Here is a 9,331-nt window from a genome sequence, read left to right as displayed (position 1 = left end):
ATCTTGTGCTGACTCCTCCAACTAACTAGATATTCAGAGCATTTGAAAAACAAGACAGTTGGTACCTGGGCAAGAAATGAAATAGATGAGAAAGAGAGTGGGAAGTAAGATAATTACCTTTGTGAAAGGACAGAGCAAGGCAGGTAAGTTATGGTTTGTGAAGAAAAACAAAACAAAACACAAAAAAAAGCAAGGCCAAATAGAAAGCAAATTTTTGACTAGTATGTATTTTTTAAAATTTAGGATTAAGGATTCAACTCATAGATTTGTCTTTGGAAGTCATTCTGCAGATCTTCCCTGGAAGATCAGTGCTGAAGTCTCAGAGAGCGTGTAGGTATTTTGCCAGAATCACTCCTTATCTGGTTTTATCTTACATTAAAGGGCTGACTCTGACACGTAACACACAGTTGCCATGACAGTTTTAGGTAAACTGGACAAAACAGAATTCCTCTTATCTCTACTCCCTCTTACTGTCTCTATCCACAAATGAGGTCTGGGTTATGAGTTTAGACCAAACCATTGCAGTTACTACAAAATCTTGAAATGTTTGCGCAAACATAGTCACATCATTTGGAGTTGAAATAGATACATCAAATATCAATTAAGAAGGAATTTCTATTACTACTGAAGCTTTTTGACTGATGAGAAATCATTGATGAAATTTTAATTCTGGCTATATTTCTAGTCACACTTTATCAGCTGGCACTTGGATCATTTCAATGCCTTTGATTCTTTTTATTCCCAGCGATGGAAGAGAGCACACGGGATTTTAATGACACATTTTATCTGTGTAGATAAAATGCAGAGTTGGTAGCCATTCTTCCTTCTCACAAGTGGATAAATTTAGCAAGCAGCAGACAGCCTGACCTATGTTGTGTAGGCCAAATGCAATTTGCAGACAAGTATAGGTTTTTAAATAATATCTTGGCTTCCCTTACACTGAAATCTTATGACTGACAGATAATCAAGAAGAAAAGCATGTGATTGAGAAGGCAATTAGCTGTCTGCTGATAAATCTTCTGCAAAGCACATATGTAAGTAACCACACACCATTTATTTACAAGGAGAAGTAAAGAAGTTTTTTTTAAGCAGTAAGATTTTTCTGCTACCATATATTATCAACCAAATAAACTTTTGAAGACTAGAAGGGAATCCAACTCTTCTTAATCCAAGAATAGAAGGTTCACCAGTAGTTTTAATGAGGAAAGCTTTAAATAACATCATAAAATAATCACAACCTTTCACTCACCATGTAATTTCTGGAAAAAAAAATCCTTAGGTAATTTGTATTTGAAAGTAATTTTCAAAGGTATCTGTTTTGAAAGTCATATTCTGTCATACTTCTGCTTGATTCAAAGTTATTTAAATAGGAGTACCAACTTCATTTGTTAAACTAAAACGTTGCAGATGATGCCAGTAGACAGGAAAGGAGGGAGGAAATTCCTTGCTTGTTGCACTGCTGTCTTGACAATTCCTCAGTGGATTTAATCTTTGTATCATTTAATAGGATTTAGAAGCCCAGATTTTAATGAGAGAGTAATGGCCTAATCTGAGGAGAAGAAAGCCCAAACAGCCACAGTCTGCTGAGAAACAAGAAGTGTTTGTTACCTTTAGCCAGAGATTTGTGATGCCCTCAGCAGGCTGAGCACTAAGGGGGCGTTGTCCAGGCTCCTGCTTTGGAGCCAGTTGGATCTGAGAAACCTGTTCAGGTAATGTGTTCCAGGCACCACATTTCTTCAGCTTCAGACCTACAGTAACAGGTTCCAAAAGCAACCTCCTGATGTGAGAAACTGTTATATTATGCACACTGACAGGATCATCAGAATTCTTGGTAGTATATCCTGTACTCTGAAAAAGACATTTAAAAAAGCAAGCTTCTGCTCTCGGTTTACAAAACATGTACAATTGGATCATTTATTTATTTATTTTTTAAACTTTCAGGTGGGGTTTTTTTTTTCTGCACAATGTCACTTTTTCATACATAATAATGATACAATATCAATCTTAGTTTTGGTAGCCTTCAGTATCAAAAGTATAACTGTAACATTTAAAAAGTTACATTAACATATGTGGCACATTGAGTAAGATTTTTTTAAAGATCTAGTAGTAACAACTATACAATGTCTAGAAAAATACTGTGTTAATTGTAAAAGAAGCAGTATGAAATTTTATTGTATAGTACAAAGTCAGGTTAAAAATGTCTCTAAAGATGGCATTATTATAAATAATCAATGGATCTCAGTTTATATAGTGTCAATTCTAGGAGAAATGTTCAAAAATACCTCTTCCAAGCTTTTATCAAAAGTGAATAATCCTCAAGGTACTTTACACAACAGAATTCACTTTAACAAAGTATTTACTGCAAAGTTCGTGATCGCCAGGATATAAAGCTAAAATACGTATTTCCAGCATAGCAGGAGGTAACCACGAAGGCAAAGAACTGTTGAGAAAGAGGAAAAAATAGATTAGGAAATAAATATATTTGAGAGCACTGTAATTTCTAAGGGAGGAAAAAAACAGTTATGGGACTTGAGAAAAAGATAAATAACAAGCTGACAAAAATGGCACACTCTCACCTGGTGCTTGTGGCCATCACAGCCAACACTGGGTAAAAGTAAGCTTACACTATGCATAGAAATATGGGCTTGGAACAGACAAAACATGACATATTTCAACTTTCTAAATAAGTTCCTCATTATATGGCCTCAGTACGGATCTTGCAGATTGGACTGCCACCAGTCTAAACACTTGCCACTTTTAGAGGCTGAGGAATTGTCTGTGGGACAATGTGAGCTGAAGCTAAGACTCCTGCCCCGCTGCTGTGATCCAGATATTGCCTAGAGCCCACCTGTACCTCAGCATGGCTCACAGTGCATCTGTTTGCCTACAGAGAAAGCTTGGATTCAAATGCAGGCCCAGGCGTGCTCTCAAACAGCACTGCTGATCAGGTTACCAATTCCAGAGGTCCTCCACTGATGGATAAAGATATTCCTCAGTGACAGCAACCACGCTGTCATATTACTATGCTGTCAGAAATTGATAACATTATAAGCCTTCTGTAGCAGGCTAGATTTTTTTCACTTGTACTGATAAAATCCAGTTCAGCCCTAGTGCTTAAGTTCCTGTTAATCACTGCATGTTGTTCAAAACAGATAGTATTCAACATGGTCTTAACAAAAATACCAGAATGTTTTGTGCTAGTAACTGAATCAAGTAAAGCTGTCACTGTAAATAAGATTAACACCACTTTTCTAAGAGTTGAGCAATAATAGGGCAAGAAGGACTAAATACAAGTTACAGGACAGGAAATTTCAATTAGATATTAGGAAAAAAACCCCAACCCACAGTGTGAGTAATCGAACACAGGCATTGGGGAATGGCCATATTTGGAAATACTCAAATTCAAGTGGACAAGACCCTGGTAGCCTGATATGAGTTAGCCCTGCTGTAGGAGTGGACAGAGTTGGACCAGATGACTTCCAAGAAGTCCCTTCCAGCCTAAAAATATTTTATGATTCTAACGTTGTTCCTGGCTTATATGCCATCATTGGCATGGGTAGGCACTGCTGAGCATTCATCCAGGCAATCTAAGCCTTTCAACAGAGGGCTCTTGGTGAGCATTGACTAATGCAAATTTCATCTCTTACTCCAAAAAACTGTATATGATGATGTAAAATCTTATTACAACAAAATACTGTAGCATTCTTCTTTTTCCAATTATTTTGTTTCTTATTAAATAAAAGCTCCATCTAAAATCTTTCTAACAGAATGACTATCGGGGATAGATTATTTGCTAAATCCTCTGTCCATAAAACCCTTAATGGATTTTGAAAGCGAGAATCCACATTTAATAGTTTATTTAGACACTGTGTTAGATAAACATTATTAGGAAGTATTAGAAGGGAATCCAAACCTCCCCTGAGACACTGAACAGTCACGCATTTTGCATAAAACCTGAATCAGCATGGAAGCTTATCTAGCAGCGAGCAAGTTCCTGTCAGCTGCAGTGGCTGAGTAACAGATCTGTAGTTACAAACTGCCAAGAGGAGAAGACCCTGAACACCACTGAAATGACAGGGATTTAATGATCCAATTCCCAGGACAAAAACAGAGCAGGTGTTCAAGTTCCTGTGTTCATGACCATACAAAATAAGCTTCAGACAGGATTTGTGAATAGTCAGGAGGACAACTGCAGAAGCATGATCACTCAGTAATTTGGAATTATGGTATACAACTGAATTTGACTCCTATTGCCACAACATGAAATAAGTTCTTTTACAACTCCCTTAACTTTGCCAGGGAATGTGTTCACCTAACTAAAAAAGTGACAAGGCTCTTTTCTGTTCCTTTTTTGCTTTGTTTTAAAGTTATTTTTTATCCATTTTGACTGTTTTGGATTTCTAAATCTAAGCACTAAGACAGTAGTGTCAGACTAATTAGTGATTTCATCACGTTACATGATTTTTCACACGTTGCCCTTGCAACTCAAAGGAAAGATTATCAAAAGTTGAAGCTGTAACAGGAAGATCACTGTGGAAATAGCAATACCATTCCAGGGCTTTCACCAAGGTGCTGTGTGGACAATAGCTCAGCCCACAGAAAGCTGAATGCATCTTATGCACAAGTATGCAAAGTCAGCTGAGTTAGTTTAAACTGCTTTTGAAGATGTCCAGGTGCATTGAGGTGACTCGATGCTCACACAATCTTTTTTGTCTGTTCTGATGTGCAGGCTCTGACCTCAGCCAGAGGGCTGGTAATAAATGAGGGCAAGGGAGGAGGAAATCAGTGTGATCTTAAAAACATTACTGCCTTTTCTGATGTGACTGTCATCTCCTGGTGGAATTTCCAGTCACCTCTAAAAACTATGAACTAAATTGCAGCTACTTATAGGTTTTGCATGTGATCATTTCTGCAGCTTTTCAAAATGCAGAACACCTGCAACTTCAATCCATACTTCCAATGAGTCTTCATTTGCTATAACTTTACTGGATGTAGAACTGACTTAAACAAAAAATGAACTCACTGAAGAAGCTGCCCAGCTGTTGTAATTGTGGTTGTCCAGGTCTTTGGTAACTGAAGATGCATCTACAATGGCAGCAATGAGATACAAAACAAAGGCACTTCCATTAAAACACAGACCCTGTTGAAAAGACAAACATGTCATTAATATGCACAGATATTAATTTTCCAACATTATAAAATTCTCTTCTGAAATACACTGAGTGTACACCAGAATTGTCATTCTTAACTATTTTTGCCTTCTTCCATGTTTCTGTCTGTAAGATTAAAATTTAACTGCTTTGAGGATCCATAAACATTGAACCATATTTTGGACAAACTGTTCTCTCCATCACACTAAATGCAGAAAAGTCTTAAAGTTGGCGCCCTGTGATTTTCCAGAAGTGAAAATAAGGACTCAGTTTGGTTATCACAATCTATGGGTTAGGCAGTAGGAATATGACTCTACATGATAAAAAAACAAAACAAAGAAACAAGACCAAACTGCACTTTGATTACATTTCTAATCTACACAAAGATAGAAATTAATAACTCCTGGCATATGGAGAGTATTTATAAAGCTTCCAAAACTTTGTTTTCTACACTACTGAAGGAGATAAAGAGGGTGACTTTTTTTCTCAGTTGTATGCTTCCATCTCTCAGTACCTTTCCCTTCTGTCTGTTTTTAAGAGGAGAAAGAAACAGGCAAATCCAAGGAGGAAAACAGTCTGACTGGACTACATGGGTCATCAAGACCCATGACAGATGCTGCATTTTCTCTTTCAAGAGGCAAAGTTAATGTCTCAGGGTACTTGGGTTTATGACTAAAAACGAAGCAAAGCAGATAACAATGACCTCACATAACCCTACAGAGAGCAAACAAAAAGTTTGTTTGGTTTCTGCATGTGAGAGAGAACAGGAAAGAAAGAGTGAACAGATGTCTAAGAAAATGAAAGAGAAAAATGTATGTATGAAACTTTGTCCTTTACTTTTTCACTACTTGGTCATAAAAGTTTCTTCGTATTAAAAGAAAAGTTAAATCCTTTTAAACTCCACTCTGCTACTTGTCTAAGGCATACAAATTTGGTGCCATGTTTAGGTGGAATGCCTCTGATACGCTTTGCATCTGGTTACAATTGCAGGAATGGGTAACTCTATATAGACCTGGTCCTCATGTACAGAATCAGCTCCCTTCAGCTTCTGACCCCAGTTTTGCACTCCAGACTGTCACACAAATATAACCTCTAACTCTGTTGCTCTAGTTGCCTAAATGTTGCCAAGCTCGTGCAACTCCAACTTATTAATTCTCAGCATGTGACCCAGGGGATGCTAGGAACTTATGCCAATTACACACAATTTAATTAACTTTTCACCAGATTTGGCAAAATCTAAAAAAAAGCTGCAGCTCAAGAAGAGAAGTTAAGAAGGAACAGTGGAAAATATCCATTTATCCTTCCACAGGGAACTGGGCTGGGCAGTGCCTCAGCACTTAGATAGAGTCCAAAGACTGGCACTTGAGATTTGATTCACACACTTACAAATGAGTGGGGGTTCACCTCACCTATATCAGTTTGTCTAATAAAAGGTACTATGTCTATCCACAGATCTCTCTCCTTGTTTTATCTGGGCAGTACAGCAATAAAACATCAAACTGTCAGTTTTAGGATGAGATGTCAACAATTGGCAGGTCCTGGTGAACTTCTGTAAAGCACTGATTTAGAAACCCCAAATTTGATTACCTAGAGTATTTGTTGTTATTTTCAGATTTCCCATTCCAAAAAGACTCAATTACCCTGGAAAGCTACAAATTCCTGCAATATCTTGTCATGTAGAAAAAAGAGAAAAGCACATAATTTCTGCAAAGTGCTGCTCTGGGAAATAACACTGTTGGGGAAGATGGAATGCAGTGCAAGCTGATTGGGCCTTTGCTGCCAATATATTACTCAAACCAAATGGTTCATGCTAAATTACCATCTGCTTCTTAAATTCAAATTCACCAGATTTTAAAAGCTTCCATTGATTGTTTTAGCAAAAATCTTGCACTATGAAGGAGAGTCAGTTTTGAAGCACATCTTTTGGGTTAATTTGCAGTAAAAGTAACTGCATTTCAAGCAATTTGGTAATGTGCTTAACCTGCAAAAAGTGAATTTATGACAGAGATGTCCAGAAGTAATTTTGGATACTGCATACAATAGGAACAGTTTGAGCTAACTGTCGCCTAAGGAAGCAGAGCAATAACTGGCAGATACTAAAATTCAGGATTCTTCAGAGAATGGGGTAAAGGTGGGTGTAAACTCACTCAAAAGATGTGTGTCATGCTCTTTCCAACAAAACTTTAAAAGCACCTCTCTGAAAAGAGACTCAACATTCCTCTTGGCCATACAGGCGCAACAGACGACTTGTTCCCAAAGGGCTGTTCCCAAAAGCTCTTTTAATACCTTAGGGCAAAACAAGCTGGGACACAAGCATCTTTTATTTGTTTTGTATTTATTTTCTCTTTGTATGACCCTTTTATATAAAAGGAGACTACCTTTTGGACTTACATCTATGCACATCTACAATATATTTGGAACTCAGAGCAAGAAATATACTCAATATGAAACAGAAACAAATCAAATATTCCACTTTGTCTACCACATAGATCAGGGGCAACTCATTTATGTGCAGTTGCCTCATAATAGCATTCAACTGATGAAAGAAGGGTAATGACCAAAGCTTTATTCAAATGGATATAAAGATGCTTTCCCTTTGAATGTACTTTACTTACATGTAATGCAACGGGGAAAAAAAAACCCACACCTTTAAACGTACCCAGACACATTACTGCTGTAATTGAAATAATCCAACATTTCTATAGCAGTGTTACAACCTTAATGGTAATTGCTGGTTATGAAATTCAAAAATAGAGAAGCTATCTCAACATAATCCTGGTTGTTCTTATTAGTAATTGCTGTAGCTGGCTATTTATTGCAGCAGCAAATGGGAACACTAAAAGAGAAGAGTATTCTAGTATTCAATTTTAGTCACATACACAATATAGCTGATAACAGGCTGTTAGCAACCCAGAAGTCAAATACATTTCATCACAGAAATAACAGAATTCTAGTCAATAATATTTAGCTGCTAAAAAAAAAAAAAAAAAAAAAAAAAAAAGAACAGTATCTTACTGTATCCAACAAATGCAAAGATAAAATTTATAGTGATTCTTAGATGGGTCACAAATAGCCAGTTGGCTGAAATGACAATGACTTTTAGGATCTACTATCCTGAAGACCAGGCTGTTATGCAAATGAGGTAAAAATACACTGTTGAGAGTTAGAGCTGGCCAGGTTTGCTCAAACCATAAAAACTGGATCTGCATTTTAAGTGCCTGTGAAATTTTTCTGTAATTACAGTAGCTGTTGATCTGATTTGCTTTAACTCTTGAGCTCAAAGCAAAGGACTACATGGTGCATATTTTACATATATATAATTTTTCAGCACCATTTTCACAGTAGACTACATATGTATTGCCAGAGTGTTGCTACCTCTGAACTATCCTTGCTTTAACTTTAGCAGAGGAAGACTCATGTTTCAAGAGACCAAGTCCTGCTTCTAAAACATGGTGTTGGTTCCAGTAGGGATTTCTGCTGTTTAAGCCATATGGCCAAGTCTGTTACCTCAGAGGCAGCAACAGACTCATTCTTCATGGGACATAACCACTACAGAGAGAAAAAGAGGTCACTGTGCATCTGACTTATCTGACTGATAAGTATCAGTCACACACACATTAAAAATCAAGTCACTACATCAATGACTGAACAAAATGGTGAAAGAGCGTAGAAAAAGTGCTTTGAAAGTGTCTGGGTAGTATGAAAGTTAAACACTGCAGGTATGCAGCCACACAGTAATCAGGGAAAAATCTGCCAAGAGTACAAGTAGAGTTGGTAAAATATACATGTAGAATGCACCAATATTTTATTCTCTACGAAACCCAGCAAACCTGGAACAACAAAGAATGGGTATATTTACCACCATGGTCCATGGCACCTGCGGGATCCTGGTGTAGGTCATTGTCATGTAGATGATCAGAAAGAAGACGGTGAGAACCCAGTAAAACACAGCTACAAACATCACCCAGCCGAAGGCTGGATAGAGAAAGTATTCTGTTCCAGCGATCAGGGTCCACACCAGCAGCCCCAACACCTGCAAAAGTTATGGAGAAGAAAGAAAACTGTTACACAGTTCTAGACCTCATACATTCCTTTGAGGTCGAGGGGCGACACCACTGCCGTTCACATGAACAATTTGATGAGCTGAATGGGGATGCTGCACTGGCAAAATACTGATCTGA

General features: G+C 37.5%; 1 protein-coding gene across 1 annotated transcript in view; it reads right to left on the bottom strand.

Annotated features, from left to right (window-relative positions):
- Positions 1-1,884: 1,884 nt before the first annotated feature.
- The window catches only part of CMTM8 (CKLF like MARVEL transmembrane domain containing 8), a 35,208-nt gene continuing 27,761 nt past the window's right edge, over positions 1,885-9,331 (bottom strand). Inside the window, exons 2-4 of the mRNA XM_041407801.1 lie at positions 9,010-9,183; positions 5,024-5,140; positions 1,885-2,440 (exon numbers count right to left, since the gene is read on the bottom strand). Coding sequence (XP_041263735.1) covers positions 2,357-2,440; positions 5,024-5,140; positions 9,010-9,183 — 375 coding nt within the window. The 3' untranslated portion in view covers positions 1,885-2,356. The remainder of the gene's footprint in view (positions 2,441-5,023; positions 5,141-9,009; positions 9,184-9,331) is intronic.

The sequence above is a fragment of the Onychostruthus taczanowskii genome, unplaced genomic scaffold (assembly GCF_017590055.1).
Source record: "Onychostruthus taczanowskii isolate IOZ18803 unplaced genomic scaffold, ASM1759005v1 scaffold28, whole genome shotgun sequence".
Lineage (NCBI taxonomy): Eukaryota > Metazoa > Chordata > Aves > Passeriformes > Passeridae > Onychostruthus > Onychostruthus taczanowskii.
Note: the sequence above shows the minus strand (reverse complement) of the source record. Positions and strands in the feature narration are given on the sequence as shown.